The 17619-nt window shown below is 32.9% G+C and overlaps 1 protein-coding gene across 1 annotated transcript; it reads right to left on the minus strand.

Moving 5' to 3' along the window:
• Nucleotides 1–642: 642 nt before the first annotated feature.
• LOC149777229 (matrilin-1-like) lies at nucleotides 643–5517 on the minus strand. Its single transcript, XM_089942831.1, has 3 exons — nucleotides 5154–5517; nucleotides 3717–4133; nucleotides 643–2554 (listed from the first exon to the last, which is right to left on the minus strand). Exons 1-3 carry the CDS (start codon nucleotides 5359–5361, stop codon nucleotides 2229–2231), a joined length of 951 nt encoding a protein of 316 aa, XP_089798957.1. The 5' UTR covers nucleotides 5362–5517; the 3' UTR covers nucleotides 643–2228.
• Between the last annotated feature and the right edge of the window lie 12102 nt (nucleotides 5518–17619).

The following is a 17619-nucleotide window of genomic DNA, read 5'->3' on the forward strand; positions in this document are numbered from 1 at the left end:
AATTGTTATCCTCGATAATACTATTAACCATATTGGGAGTGGGTAACATAGAAATATAGTTTCTTTTTTAAATTCATATTTTGAAGCACACATTTGAAGGAAAATACATTCTATGACAATTCAACAGTGAACCCAAATAATTAGAAAACGATGTTAGACTCTAAACTCCCAGTTCTACTTGTAATCCTGAAAGTTTGCTATTCACTTTTATAATCTATACAACTGAATCCATCATATTTATAAAGGCGTTTGTCAATAGTCGTTTATAAACTATATTCTTGATAGCATAAGGTGACAACTACAATATTTCCTTCTTAACACGGGACTTCTTTTACTCTAGAAAGTAGGCATAAAGAAATGGAAGAAGAAGACGCATGTTAGGAAGAGGAGGAAGAACATCTTTTTGTATTGAAGGTATAATGTTGCGAATGTTTGAAAGGATTCTTTCAGTCATAACATATTCTGGGCTCACCTGGTACTGGCTTGAGGTGAAATGAATGTAGAATTTTGATTGTGGTGCTTGCATTGATTTTTCTGTATAATAAAAGGCTAGAACGAAAGAAGAGTTTATAGAGAAGAACGAAGAAATGTGTACTATTTATGATGTAAATAAATACAATATAAATTGTGTTCTACTTTTTATTCTGTTCTCTATTTTCCTTTCTCTAATACTCACAGATCACAATTACATTGACATACATATTAATACGTTTACTTCACGACCATACGTTTACTATACAAAATAAGCAAATACAATCGTTTTTAATACACAAGATTTCATGTATACTTTAAGAATCAACAATTCTTAGCATAAATGTTTTAAAAAATAAATTTGATAACATCAATGTGTAATCCTATTGATGGAGACTTGTACTAATCCTATTATAGAAATCCCTATAAAATAAAACCTTCAAATGAAAATCTGGACGAACCCGAAATTTGTATAAATCAAAATCTGGAGAAATCCGAATTGTAGGCAACTCCGAAATTCCAGAAAATTTAATATCAAGACAAGTTCTAAATTTGTGTAAATCAAAGTCTTGGCAAATCCAAAATTTCATATTATAATAAAATAACACTTTCAGAGATGGCTTTTAGCTGTATAAAATTAGTCATGACTGATACAAATTTGGATTTAGGATTTTGAAATTTTGCTCCGAAAGGAGACGGAAACTTCTGACCTCTGAGGGCGTATTTATAGTCTCTGTACCCTTGGAAAACCTCGGGTGTTTACACAAACACAAACAACAGGGACACTCGAGGATATCCGATTTGGGTAAGAAACGAGAACGCTACCATTCTTGCGCTTAAAAAGATCGAATTATGCGGACAAAGGGTTCATTACAAACCTATTGGAGCAAGATTGGAGGCAATGTAAAATATCGCAACCTAATAATAAAAAAGTATATAACAGTTACTCGAAACATAGTGACGAGTTGAAATAATCATGACAATGGATGAAATGAGTGTCGGTCGACATGTGCTTTCAACGAGGGACCATCTCAAGGCAACGTAATCATTGGAAAGATGGTACATGCAGGCATCATTTTACATAACTGTACTATACTTATTTTTAAGATAAAATTGAGAGACTAGCATAGCAATAAAGACTCTCTGGTTTATGTCTTCCAAGCACAAAAATAAACGAATAAAATGAATCTAAGCAAACAGAAGGTCAAATATTGAAAACATTTTTGATTTACTACGAAAAGAAAAACACTAAACACACTTTTAAACAGAATGGCTTTAAATATATTAGTCGTGGTTGTTCAGATGTAATTGAAGCTCACATGGAAAGATATATGATGTAAAAACCACAGTTATCTACAAGAGACGTTATTAACCTAGATCAGCAATCATTATATGGGTCTGCACTTACGAAGTCCGTCCATATTTATAGCTTGGGACAGGCTACTGTGACCCTAAAGTGGAACTGTCAAAATAGTTTGGACAATTATCAAGTTTTATAGAAGCAATTTGATTTTGAAAATTGATTGTTGAGTCGAATATGCCTTTAAATAACCAGTACACAATTTTCTCGTCGCTCAATATGTAATATGTTAATTTTGTAGCCATGTCTTGAAAGAAGTTACTAAAGTTTGAAATCAAGAATAAATATATATAGTATGTGTTCCAAAAAGGATTATTAACTATTCAAGGTATATTGGTGACTCTTCAACTAAAGAAATAGATCGACTTGAGAGAAGTGTTTTGCGAGACAACATATTTTAGCCGCTTGCAAACTGAATGGGTAAACACTTCATATTATTCGCTTGAATCCTTAGTAGCTTCACCAGTTCAGATAGATCCTGAAATGTGTCTAGGTTAAACAAGTGAGTGTTGATTGGTTGTGAAACATACTGCTTCACCTCGGCTCGTCCTTGGTCGGAAGATATTCCAACTATCAGACCATATACCTGCACCTTGTTAGCATTGGGAGGGAACGTGGCAGCCTTTAGCTCATTGGCAGCTTGTATGGCGTTATATCCACAATTAGACTCTCCGTCCGTCAAAATAAGTACCTCCTTGTCCACGTAAGCGTTGTTTCTGACTCCTGCAATAAGAACAACATTGAATCAATGTTTGTATTAAATTTATATACTTACATTGATAACGAATTTAATTGTTTGATTAAGTGGGTGTGTATTGCTTGTTTGATATCTTTCATTACAGTACATGAATTAATCACGAAAGAACAGCTCTTAAGCTATAAGATTCTTTTCCTTGCAAAAATCTTAGTATCCACCCACATTCTAAATTATGCACATATTGCAACTGTTATTGTTTGGTTTGCTACTTTACGTCACAGCGACACATGTAGCTTATTTAGTGCCCGGTTTACAAGTGAAGGAAAAAAAATCTGTTGATATCTACCAGCTGTTTTAATTGAAGCTTGGTGTACACCATAGCATGAACAGTTTTACAAAGTTTACCTATTCCATCTACTTTCAAGGTTCTAATTTTGCAACCGTGATACGTTTTGTGCATGATAAAATGGCATACTGTTTTAATGAAGCTTTTTAGAGACCATGACTAATACAATTTGCCAGTATATAAGATCTGTGTAGTACATATGTTCGGTATATATTAATGAATTTAAACACAGTTTCTCGTTCAAAGAGCATTGCAATTTTGGAGAAGACGCATAAAAAAGGAGGCATAGGTAGGTGACGCTGTTCTTAAGTTTCCAACAACAACAAAAACGGAAAAAACATTTAACGTCAATTTTAATTCGGCTGAGATGATGTTCTCATTACTGGAAACTTATTAACACAAGGTTTATATATGACACAAATTATTTACAACAGATTTTCCAACCGTGTTGAAACAAGGAGTAAATTGTTTAGTCCTTGGCAGTAAAAGCAACGCAAATTAGAGTCAGTCTACAACAAATACGTGTATATTCGACTCTGCTCATCTATGTTTATGTATGTTACCGGTTAAAATATTTAACTAGGTCACACTATATCTGTTTTGTCTTTCCTTCACTGATACAACTAAAACAGTCAAAATAATCCAGCTATCTGGCTTATATGAAATACACCTTATTGATTTCATAAATAAATAAAGAATATATCTCATTTGGAGCCTCACTACATTATGAATAATATTCAATCCCGAAACGCCATTTTATGAAGATTTACACCATTGACAAAAAGATGAAAGTAGAAGCCATTATAGGAAAGTTCTGAAGTATAGTTCATCTTTTTCACTACCTTTGTTACTGCTGAGAAACATGTTTAGTGCTGCTTTGAACGCATCTCCTGTACAGGTGGAATTGCGCATGTATTGTATATTCTGTATTGCGTTCTTTAAAACTGCAGTTGGGAACTTTTGACCGAAGAAAAATTCTTCTTTTGGCTTGTTGGAGAACTGGATTAAAGCCGCTTGATGGTATTGTATCTCTTTATTTAGGAACGGGTCTGTCGGACATAAGAGCCCAAGTATCTCTGCAATGTCTTTCAGAGCTTGATTAAATCTTTCAAGAGTAATACTTCCGGAGGAATCCATCAAGATTAGAAGATCTCTTGTATTGCCAAGGGTCCTTTTGGGTCTAGTTGATTGAGTTGTTCTGCGGAGAAAGTTCTCAGTAAACAATTTGGCAGTCTCATTTACTGTGAGTTTTCTTCCCGCTAAAATTGTGAGAGAAATTCGATTTCAAAGAAAGAATATAAGTACTTGTGCACACCATCTGATCCGTCTAATTTGATTCATAATCTGTCTTTTGAAGCTTTCCGTAAACATATATTAGGATAGATATTTTTTTTAATATCTGCGAAATTCAAATGTGGACTGATCGGAATTTCAGGTTTATGTATGTATGTATGTATGTATGTACGTATGTATGTATGTATGTATGTATGAAATTCAAGAATACTTTACGCAAAAGAATGTCGAGATAATGAGCGTCTGTTAAGAAAAAGAACACAATTAAAATAAACATTTCTTCAGCCAGTTTAGACCACAAATTTCTTAAAAAAGAGCTTCGGGTTCACGCTTAATTATAATCATATACTCGGGATCCATAGCAAATCCCAATCTTTGATTTTTCTCACCATGGCCCTTTTGAGGTAGATATCAATGTACTTATGTGTTATTAATAATTTAGTTTAAAAAGTAACAAAGAGTGAAGTGTCTATTAACTTGAGTTAATTTGTGACAGATGAACTAATCGATGTACATTACCATCTATCATGTTTTCAGTTACTCATTTGATTACCTTTGGTCTCTTTCTTTATGTTATGTGAACTATTGTGTAACATTAATATTTCGCCTACTAAAATCGAAAGCTATGCCGTTATGTTGAAAATTGATTTACACTTTAAAGACAACCGCCACCCGTGGTTGTTATTGCTTTTTTTCTTAACATGTTGCTACTTATATCAAATGTTTGATTGCAATTCAAGTTTGACATTTGCTTTTATGAAACTGTAAAACTATTGTAATCAGAAAGAATTCATCTTATTGGCTTTATGTATTTTATCATATTGCAATTACTTCTATTTAAAAAACTGTCTTATTACTCATTACCTCTATTGATTAAAACTTGGTAATCAGGTACAGAAGATTACCAAATCTACTTATAACACTATATTTCTGACACTGTGTAAGGTTAATCTGCATACGTAAGAGGAACTGAATAGTCTACTGACCTGGTTTGGTTTCTGTAACTTGAGGGCATGGCGTTCCACCATTAGCTGGATAAGCAAGGATAGTCCTGCTGCGCTCATACTCACCAAATCCACCTGGCCCAGCCCAACTTGTCCATTGGCTCACCTGACAATCCACCTTTACGTTGGTAAAAAGGAATGCTGAAGCGGCGCCTAAATAGGCTATAACAAGGATCAACAATGACTGCATTTATGTTAGGTACCAGGTTGTACTGTCTCTGTAGTTTTCTGAAAGAAGAATGACTTATTAACCAATATTCAAATTGTTAGAAATGTTGGAAAGCAAACAGAAGTGTCCAGTTAAAACTGATAAAATAACGAATTAAATTCTCTAGCTATTACAATTAATATTACTAGTACGCCTAATGCTACTTCTTTAACAACACCTTTTATTACTACCTCGAATGAAAGAACTATGATATTTAGTACCATCACCACTCGTTGCTATTAATATTTTTACAGCTTTTGCTACCACTTCCCCAATTTTAGCTAATGTCGTCAGAATAATAATCTCATATCATACTGCTAGTTGTCATACAGACATAACCAATAATAATAATAATAATAATAATAATGTATCATTAATACGACAACAGCTACTACTAATACTATTAGTTCTGCTCCTATTATAAGAACAATTAATACAACTAAAGCTACTACTATTCTTCCAAGTATTACTAATACTGATACTACTCATAATATTACTGGATCTGAAGGATGGAAATCAACAATAATAATCCAGTGTAGCTGTAATTACATTAGGACTACATAAGCTACCAAACCACAATAGAACGAGAAATTGATCCGAAAAGACGCGATGTCAAAGGAGTTGAGATAAATTTCACAAACATATGGTGTGACCATAGCAAACTTGTTCAATATCATTTAAACGGAAACAAGATATAAAAATTTACAGTGAAAATAAAGCAAATTAAACATCGATTTGGAGTTAGAAATATACTTACATTTGACTGGTTTTGACGTTCTGGCCTTTTCAACATTGGATCTCCATTTATATACATTTGGTCAGTATACATCTGACCAATGGGAGTTGAACAAGGAACAGTTAAATGTGCCATTGCAATGTCATTCTGTTTATTCTATGTATTGTATCCATGGATGTCGGCACTCATAAATCATAAAGCTCAAATATAATAATACAAATTTACACACTTCTTCCTCTTCCTGGTCTAAGTTTTGGAATCGGCTTATTGATTGCAGATGATAAAATAGGTGTAAACAGTTTACAAAAGCACAAAAAAAATTAATTACACAGTCACAATATTCTTCTCATTTAAATTTTGATTCTCATAACAAAGAAAAATAATGAGAGAATATAAAATCAGAAAATAACGGTTCAAATTTCTGAATGTATTAAACTAGAGATTTTACTCAAGAACTGCAGGTGAAGACACAACGTAATCAACAAAAGACTCAACTGTTCAGGTGAATTGACATATATCTGTTGCATTTGTCAAACGCCTTTTAGAAGAAGAATAGATTAAGTGACATGGCAATAGAGCTAAATACACTTGAATTTTAAGGATTGTTTTTGTTGTTGTTGTAATTACTAGTCATTAAAAAAGTCAACGGAGATAATAATAATAATAATAATAATAATAAATAAATAAATAAATAAATAAATAAATAAATAAATAAATATAAATAATAACATCAACAACAATAAATCACGGCGGCTACATTTTCAATTATCAACGTGCTTTTTTTAACGGATTTGTACCGCAATAGACAAATTTGGTCATCTATTTGAAACTAAATATTACACAACTGTTATGTCTTAATTATGACAAGTAAAGGTATTAATATATGAGCTACATTTCGATATAAATTCACAATGGCCATATCACCTTTATACTATTGATACAAATAAATTATTTGTAAAGAATCAACTGGATGCGCTGCCAGATAAAAGGATCGCTCTTCATTAATCTTTAGTTTGAACACACTCTCTATTTCTCTCTCTCTCTCTCTCTCTCTCTCTCTCTCTCTCTCTCTCTCTCTCTGCCTTCCTGAATTACTCTTGCTTACTTAGGTGCTAGTGACTGACTGAGAGCTATTTTTCTTTTGTACATACTTTGGAACTTTTCCAATGCATGAATACCTGTGTATTAGTACGTTGATTTAACTGACTATCTTCGATTATTGACTCTGTTAATCTTGAGGGCTTACATTCTGATAAGTCATAAGGAAACAAAGCCATTGTCATTATGATAATCATATTCGCTACAAGATATATTTTGGCCACATAGCCATTCCACGTGTAGTATCAAGTAAGGAACGGTGGTATGTCAGTACAAACCTTACGTTAAAAGTTTCTCTTCCTTGTTTTAAGATTTTTTTCCATAGTATCATTAGAAATGTTAGCCGAACATTGACTAATTTAACACTTGCACTTCTAATTATATATTAAGAATGCTGCATCAAATTTTCTGAATGTGACAAATTATCATTTTGAAGAAAGTGAACATAAGTCTTGATTTACCATGCATTTTGCAAATTCTTTTCAACTTTTCGAATACCAATACATTCTAATTTAAAACTTCCATCCTATCATATGAATATTTTTGGGGCATCTAGAATATGTGAACAATCAGACTATATCAAAAGGGCAGAAACTGAGAAAGAACATCCCATTCGCAAGTTATTTTGCAATTGAATAACTTCTGCTAAAGAGCAATTGTATTAAAAACTAATAATACAATTAAAACCTGGTTGCATCACACTAAAATCTATTGAATCGTAATGTTGTCAGTACTGTCAGGTTTTTTTCTTTCTTCTTTTTATCTTTTCATTTTTCTAATGTCGCCGTGTATGAGTGGTATTAGACTCTGCTTGGTATTTAATCTAACTAGAAACAGAAAGAAATGAAACAAACTTATAAAAGGATGGAAATTGTTTGGTGTATCAAAGGGGACGATTTTATGTTTTATTTTAGTGGCAAATTGCACACACTAACACATTTAAATTAGCACCTTTGGACCAAAGTTTGTTTAGAAGTCTTTTCACTTCACTGACAAAATGTTAGTTTGGAAAGTGCAAAGGAAATACATTAAGCAAAGGTTAGGAACTTGGATCAAAATAAAGCGATAATAAATGTTCTAGCTCACCCATAGTACTATAAAACTGAAGCAGTTACGATATCTTTTGGAACGAAATTTTGATTAAATTGAGAGTCTGGAAACATTTTGAATTAATATAAGTAAAGTTGATCTTGATCCAAAGTAGTAATGCAGAATGAAATGACAATCTAGTGAACTTGTAAAATCCACCCAAACTCAGATATATAGAGAGGCCTTTGACACAAATGAACGGTCATCTCATACAATAAATAGTGAAAATATTTTAATAATTGATTTATTTTGAAAATATTTACACTTGTTATATTCTTTTTGTCTAACTAAAATAATATAACACATTATGTTCTAGCTGAGCTGGCGTTTTTTGGTACGAAAAATAAAATATACTCAAGCGAACCTGACAGTGAAGACTGGAAAAATGATAAATGCACAACTTGTACACGTCTTTAAGTTTTCAATGTGCTGTTGCCAAGAGTTGAAAATTATAAACGCACATCGTTATTCTTGTCTAGATTTACTTAAAGCCAGGGGAGACGATTCTCTTCCTGGAATTTAAACAGTTTACTCCCTGTTTAAAAAATATTATTTCACCTCTCTCTTAATTGCAGGCCAGCGTGATTCTGTGTAGGTAGGTTAGACCCTTTCGCAACATAAATTATCTTTGAAATCAAAGTTTGGCAATGAATTGAAAACAAGTAAAATCAAAGAAAAGTTCACTGCATAGAATTCAAAGTCCCTTTTTGTTATCTGGTTAAAGTCGCTATAGGAGAGTAACACTGAATCATCTACCGAGAAAAGAAAGGTTTAATTATATTATCCATAATTACATGTAGTATTTATATAGTTTCTATGGATATAAACGTTATTAGATAAGACGTATTTTAAATAAGGAGTTTGAATAATGATAATAATAAAAATAATAATAATAACAACAACAACAAACAAGGATAACACGCTTGGTCTTGAAAGACCCATCTACCACGTGGTCCTGAAAGAAGTAACACACTCAGGTATAGAACTGACACGAATATCGACATATTTGAATTAGGATATTTTCTTGAAAATACTCGAATAGCAACATGTTACCTAATATTTGTTTTGTTTACCGTCTTTAAAAAAACAACGAAACGGCTTTAAACCTGTTAAGTAACATGCAATTCAAACTAACTCTCACAAAAACAATCTGAACAACATGTGTGTTGGTGGTAAGCTGATAAAGAACAAAAACAATTTTTGTCATATCAAAGTCAATTAAGTCTGTTGGAATCAATCATGTAGAGTTTCGAAAAAACGAACCGTTGTCAGATGATCGTTCCACATCGATCCGTTATAGTTAAATACATAAACCTATACCACTCTCAACACCACCCATCTTGATCATAGTTCTTTGGAACATTAACTCCAATCTAATTGCCAATATTTTCTTTTATTAAAGTTTTGCTTAAGTAAACGGCTTTGGAGTGACCAATATGCTCAACATTGGAAACATTTATTTTTTTTTCTTTTAAACACAGTAATGCATGTGTCAGCTTTCCATCAATAAAATGTTCATGGGTGACTTTACATGATTTGATAACATAATCATTTAAGTCGTAGGGGTCAGGTAGTTTGATATTACAAACAAAACTCTGATTTTACTTTTATTTAGCACAAAACTATTGCTATCATCATATACTACATTATTTGCAGCGATAATATACCTTTACCTTTCGCATGCATTGCAAACAATTATTTCCGTCTTAGTTAGAAATCCTTCTTTACACAGGAAATATAATTGTTGACTCCGAAAGGTAATTATCATGTAGCTGGTCCTGGTAGACGTTAGAATAATACTATCAACAGACGCCACAGTGTCACTTCATACTCTTGCAATATACATCTAACGCATGTTTATGTAAATACCCGTTTATGGGTTCCAGTATAAATAATTATTTTATGAAATATAAATATGAGTTCTTATGTCGTACGAGAAAGACCATAGTCCGATTGGTTTATTTAAAACGTATTCATTAAAATTACAAAGTGCTCATTGAATTTTGAAATAAATTATTATTCTGGGATATTTGTGAATTCACTGAAGGACATTACGGATTAAATATGTGATGGTTTTACATCTTTTTATTAACTATTTTAAATCCTAGACTCGTAATAATGTGCAAGAAGGTAAATAATGAAACAAATACACGCGTTCATAGGATTATCGGAAACTTTAATCAGGTCATCTACATAGTAATATAAATATGACTGCATTTCATGTTTCTGCCCGATACGGCTTTTCTTGACAGTCTTGCTAAGATAATTAGACTTTTTTTTAAATGTCCATAAGTTCAAGTGATTAGATAAACATTTTGAGATAGATAATTAAAAATGTATATCTTGCCTGTCTCTTGTAGCAAGTTATTTTATTTCTGTAAATATTCATGGACCCGAAGCTCGACAATTCCTCTGTGTGTCTATCCCTCTCGCTCTCTCTCTCTCTCTCTCTCTCTCTCTCTCTCTCTCTCTCTCTCTCTCTCTCTGTCACACACACTCACACACACAAACACACACACACACACACACAGAGTGACAGGCTTCTCATTAGGCAGACAATGCAGCTGCACGGTACGTCCAACTCCAGGTTTTCTATTTAAAATCGCTCTATCGGGCTTTAGTACTAAATTTATTGTGTTTCTTAAGTCTTGCTAAAACAGTTAACTTCTCTTAAATAAAACTGTTTTCACTTTATTGTATTTACGTTTCATTGGACGAAACTATATTAGTGTGAAGATGAACAAACTTTAGCGTTACGTTTTTGCATGGTAAATATACATTTATCCAGTTAAAATCCTGATATTTCGTCACTCACTTATTTGCTATTTATACTTTCTGTTTGATAATATTTTCACTATAAAGAATGTTAGGTGACCAATCTGTAAAAAACGTTGTATATGGAAATGCCAGCCCTGTTTCTTCCACATATTGACTTACTATCCCCTCCCATCAAAGCCACGTAAGTAGTGACTCGAGAACTGCAGAACTTTGTGGAAAACTTAAAAAATTTAATAACATTTATTAGACACTTTTATATTTTCTTTTATTGTAATTCAAATATTTTATGTACTAACTCAACCTGAAATTATTATGCTATTTTTTAATAAAAATTCATAATATATGATAATTAATATATTAAACGCAAAACTACTAGAACACGTTTCGTCATTTCTCCATTTATGTCTGACTAGAGTCCGGAAAGAGATTAAAGAGAATGTATTCATATTACTTTGAAAGGTCTCCAAGATAATATCCATACTGCATATTATATTTGTATTGCCAAGCAGGGGAGTTAAAAGAAATATAGTATCCAGCCAAATGATGACGTCAACACTCACTCCATTAGAATTTATTTATTTCAATTACATTTAATTAGAGGTGCAAAGGAAGCTTATAGTGCTAAAATATGAATATCAATATTGAGAGCAATATTGTATCTTCAGTAAAGAATACAGTAACCTTAATTAATCAAACAAAAGACAATTTTAAGAAAAACGCTAAAACGATAACACGCCCAGGAACGTATTTTGTTTACCTCATAATCCAGCCTTCATAATAATTTGGGACCCTTTCAGAAATGATATCAAAGTCAAAAACATGATCCACTGATCGGATTTAAATGCAATTTTGACTGGTGTGCTTCAGTCTACATCTTTGTCATATTTTATATCAATCCACCATATTTTGAATAAAAGTTAGAATCGACCTACTTGTTTTCATTCCTGGCAATAAAATTGCCCTCTATATATATGTGACTTTGATTAAATATAATGAAACAGGAGAAAGCAGTTTTCTTTGTGACCTTGTTCAATCTAAACATCAATCAGCTACATCAACATTTTCTGCCACAAAAAGCACACCCATGTCACGGCGAACAAGATTTGGTTAATTTAGTTTGCACGAATCAACAACTATCATATTCCTTCCATCTGCTTAAGTATCGCTTCGACTTTGAATACTATGTATTGGGGTGTAACTGCTGTGGGTGCGGGCAACGATAGTAATACATCTACGAATGCAATTGCAATGCTTCCAAGAGGGGAACAGTTTAACTTGGATTTGTGTAATTTTCCTTGCAAGATTCTTTGTCAGCGCCAGTGATAATAGCATCACCATATTATCACTCTTTCGTTGGATGATTTTGGAAAGAGACAGACGGAAACATGAGACAGGTTTTGCAACTGCAGAAATAAGCAGGACAAACATTTTTATTACAAACAAAAGCATGAACAGGAAAGAATAAAATAAGAAGAAGAAGAAGACGAGAAAAATAAAAGTTTCGTTGTATACATGAGGATCGCTCGTCCTGGTTCCCGCTCTCCAGGCCCTACCCTAATTTCTAAAATCACTCCCAAAAGTGCAGTTAGGATTTTCGTCACGCGTTGAGCCGTACGTAGGCAAGGACTGAGATGAAAAACGGTACAATCACGTCGTCTTCCAACTTTCATGTGCTTGAGACGCCACGGAAGACATAACAATAATGTGATACAAGAATAATTACTTTAGATTCCTGTGGTGTTCCTGGTAATCATTAGATCGCATTCTCGTCTAGTCCTAGCGCCATTTTTTATAACTTCGATTCGTATGGGCTGGTGCCGAGGCGGGACTTTCGTGATTATGTTCACTGCTTCACAAATACATGTGATTGACAATGTTATCCGCACAAACAATGACAGATATACCAAAATGTATCCTGGAAGCCATGTTGTTGCACTCATAAATACCGGATCATATAGTCCGGTGACTGCTGTACATTAATAAACAGCGCAGTTATAGCTATCGCAATAACTTCCATCACCAACAAAACCTTTGTTTGGTCATCGACTTGACACATCAAACATTGCATGAAAAACTATCTGAACAAACTATTGAACCTAGGGTAGAACGCCGTTTTTGTCTTTCATAACCAAATTGGCAGGCTGAAAACCAGGAACATTAAAATAGGCGATATTGCCAAATTGATTCCCACGGCGAATGGAGGAATATTTCTTGAATTTTGTAGAATGCAAAACGATCTTTTACGCGCATCCGACTGCGACGGTGTCATGAAAAAACATGTTGATGACGGTGATAAAGCTCTGGAGAAAATAAGCAAGCTTTAAAAAGAATATTATGAACCTTTAAAGTTATTTAATCGTATGTGTGGCAGTCACGGTAAAGACAGAATAATCATTGATAACGTGTCTTTGGGATTTATTGTCGGGAACACAAGGAGGTCTAGTTGAAATTTGCTGATATCGCCACGGAACTGGCTTGTTTGGACAACGTTGATGTTAAATTATTATGGTCTGAACTAGATCTCCTTAAGGCCGATATCAACGCACCCACGAACAGTTTTGGTTCGTGATCACCGCAGCAATATATTATGAAAATTATCTGTTATCTCTATTTTGTTTTTTGTATATTGATTTACTCACCTTTTTAGTTAACTGATTTAATTGTTTTGTTAAGTGTGTGTGTGTGTGTTGATTGTTTGATTGAGTATATTACAGTGCATGCATTAATCACGAAAGGATAGTTATTGGGCCGTAAGACACTTTTTTGGACAAATATCCCAGTATCCAACCGCATACGAAATTACCAACATGTTGTAACTGTCATTGTTTAGTGTGGTGCTTTGTGGCACAGCAACACATGTAGCATTTTAGTGCTGAGTTTGCAAGTGAAGGAACAAAGTTCTGCAAATGATTTAATCCTAGCTTGGCGTACACCATAGCATGAACGATTTTACAAACTTTATCTATTCCATCTGCTTGAAAGGTTCTAACTTTGCAACCGCGGTACGTTTATTGCATGAAAACATTGCAAACCGTTTAAACCAAGCATTTAAGTGGCCATGACTACTACATTATGTCAATAAATATGTCGTCAAGGCCTAGGTAGTGCACATGTAAAGTATATATGAATTCATTTAAACACTGAAGGGCAATGAAATGTATGAGAAGAAAAATGAATGGAGACGGGAGAGAATCGTACGTCTCGTTGTTATTATGTCTGCTAAATAACAAGAAGAATATATTTAATATCAATGCTTATTCGCCATGAGATGGTGTAGATTGTATTGGAAACTTATCAACACAAGGCTTGCTATTAATATTTCTACTGTTTCTGCTACCACGTCCCCAATTATATTTAATGTCATTAGAATATCTACATCAAATGCTACAGCTAGTTCACCTGCAAACATAAATAATAATAATAATAATAATAATAATAATAATAATAATAATAATAACTACAGTTGCTAGCACAATTTACCACAAATACCACAACAACTATTACTAATGATACTACTATAACGACAATACTACTACTACCGTTACTACAACTATTCCAAGTACTACTAATACTGATATTAGTCATACTATTATAGGATCTGAACAATGGAAATCAACAGTGTAGCTATAACTGCATTAGGACATAATTCACTAGAAAGCCACAATAGAAAGCTCCTTGAAACCAAAAGACTCGATATCAAAGGAGTTGAGATATATTTCACAAAATTATTATGTCAGCATAATTAGTTTTTTGTTTTTGCCGTAGGGTTTAAGGCCATTTTTCAGCACACGATAGGCTATATATATATATATATATATATATATATATATATATATATATATATATATATATATATTAATGGTGGAGGAAGAACCCGGGAATACTCCGGCATGAACCACCGACCCACAAGAAGCTACTGGCAAGCTTTCTCACATACCCACATTAGCCGAATCTGAGACTCGAACCGACGCACACAGAGGTGAGATGGCAGTGATCCGTAACGGAGAGCGCGTTAGACCACTCGGCCACTCGGCCACTCGGTCAGCATAATTAGCATACCAACACTATTCAGTATCAGCTAAAGTGAAACCAGGTTTCAGCATATGAAACTTTGATGCGAAAATAAAGCAAATCAAATATCGATTAGGAGTTACAATAGAGATACATCTGACTGGTTTTGAATTTCAGGCCTTTACAACACTAGATTGTATCAATATAGATCTCGCCAAATGGAGACGAACAAGAACAGTTAAATGTGCCATTTCAATGTCATTCTATTTACTTCTGTTTCTTGTATCCATGGATGTCTGCACTAATAAATCATAAAGCCGACACTAATAATACACATTTACATTATTCTTCCTCTTTCTGGTCTAAGTTACGGAACGGGCTTATTAAGTGTAAATCATGGAAAATATGACAACAGCAAAAGCAAAAACAAGACATAATTTGATAAAGTCGCATTTTTCTTGTCATAGAAATTGTTATTCTTATAGGAAGGAAAATGATGAGAGAATCCAATATTAGAAAATATTGGTTGAAACTTCTAACGTGTTAAACTATAGACTTTGAACTGACATCACAGCGCAATCAACAAATGATGCAACTTTTCACGTGAATTGACTTATAACTCTATTACTTACTATATGTCTTCTTAGGAAGAATAGATTTAAGTGGCATGATCATAGAGCTAAATGAACATGAAGTTTGGGGATAATTTTTGGCTTTTTACATATTCTAGTAATTGAAATAAATCAACGGAGATTAATAATAATAATAATAATAAATCAAAACGGCTACATTTCAATTATCAGCCGACATTGCGGATAGTTTACGGTTTGATTCTAATTACAATACAATCTTAATGTCTTTCTTGAGACAGAAGTAAATGTATTCATATATTAGCTATTTTTCGATAGAAATTAACTATGGCCATGGAAACGTAATACTGTACATATAAAGAAGTTACTTGTACAGAAACCAACGGCTAGGTTGCTAGATAAAATGATTGCTCCTCATCAATTTCTAGTCTTAACTCTCTCTCTCTCTCTCTCTCTCTCTCTCTCTCTCTGTCTCTCTCTCCTGAATTATTCTTGCTCACGTAGGTGCTCTGATTGATTTTATTCTTCGATATGTACTTTGAAAATGTTCAAATACATGAAGACCTGTTTATTAGCACGTTGACTCAACTAAATATATTCGACTATCGACTTTGTTAATCGTAAATTCATTATTTTGTTACATATTATTGTAAGAATTATTTTATTCACATAGCTCTTCCAAGTGTAGAATAAATTAAGGAATTTCAATTAGTCAGTACAAAATGTTCTCTTCTTTGTTTCATGATTTGTTTTCCATAGCATGTTTAGGAATGTTTGCTGACCATTGGTTAAATTGACATTTTCACATTTTCTAATATCCTAACGTTCTAATTTGAAATTCCTTCCTACAATATTAATACGTTTGGGCATTTAGAACATAAGCACAACTGAGCTAACTTAAGAGGGCAGATATTGAGAATGAACATACCTTCCACAAATTAATTTTGAAATTGAATACATTCTGCTAAAGAGCAATTGTCTTCAAAACAATTGAAACCTAGTTGCATCACATTGAAATCTATTGAATCGTAATTTGTCAGTTCTTTCTGGGTTTTTTTCGTTTTTCATTTTTCTAATGTCACTGTGTAAGAGTGATATTAACTTCTACTTGGTATTTAATCTATCTACAATCAGAAGAAGGAAGAAAAAAACTTATAAAAAGAGGGTAATAGTTTGATGTGTGAAAGGGAATGATTTTATGTTTATTTTAGTGACAAATAGCACATCAATACTACAAGAGCGATAACCCATTGAAATTACAACTTTGTGATTAATTTTTGTTTAGAAGTCTATAAATTTCATTAAGACAATATTATTTTGGAAAGTACAAAACAAGCACATTGATTAATGGTATGGAACTTGTATCAATATATTAGCGATAACAAATGTCCTACTTCATTCTTAATACTATAAAAATAAAAGCAGGTGCAATATATGTTGGGACTACATTTTGATTAAATTGTGAGTCTGGAAAAATTCTGAATTCAAATAAAATTAAAGCTTATTTTAAAGCAAAAAGAAATGACAGTCTGTCTGAACTATAAAAATTCCAACGAAACTCAGATACACAAAGAGGTCTAGCACAAAAATGCATTGTCCTCTTATACAATACATAGTGAACAAAATTTTAATTGATTTATGTATTTTTAAAAAGAATCAACGCTTCTTGTTTTCCTTTCATTTAAAAATGTAATGTATCGCATCACTTTGTAGCTGAGCTGACGTATTTTGTAATATTAGGTTTAACAAATTACAATGTGCTCTTGCGAACCCGAGAGTGGAGACTGGAAAAGTTGTAACTCAACAACGTGTATACGTGTTTAGAATTACCATGAGCTTTTAATAAAGAGTGGAACATTATAAACTTCCATCTTTCTTCTTGTTTTAAATTTACTTAAAGCCAGGAGAGAACGGTCTCTTTCTGTAATTTAAACAGTT

Source organism: Sinohyriopsis cumingii, chromosome 18 (assembly GCF_028554795.1).
Source record: "Sinohyriopsis cumingii isolate HCF-2022 chromosome 18, ASM2855479v2, whole genome shotgun sequence".
Classification (NCBI taxonomy): domain Eukaryota; kingdom Metazoa; phylum Mollusca; class Bivalvia; order Unionida; family Unionidae; genus Sinohyriopsis; species Sinohyriopsis cumingii.

What these genes read in the sequence shown, in the direction of transcription:
- LOC149777229 (XM_089942831.1), bottom strand. Translation starts at nt 5,361, where the DNA reads ATGCAGTCATTGTTGATCCTTGTTATAGCCTATTTAGGCGCCGCTTCA. An exon ending in AGTTACAGAAACCAAACCAG is followed by an intron (nt 4,134 to 5,153) that starts GTCAGTAGACTA and finishes TCACAATTTTAG; the next exon opens with CGGGAAGAAAACTCACAGTA. An exon ending in GTTTCTCAGCAGTAACAAAG is followed by an intron (nt 2,555 to 3,716) that starts GTAGTGAAAAAG and finishes TTCTTATTGCAG; the next exon opens with GAGTCAGAAACAACGCTTAC.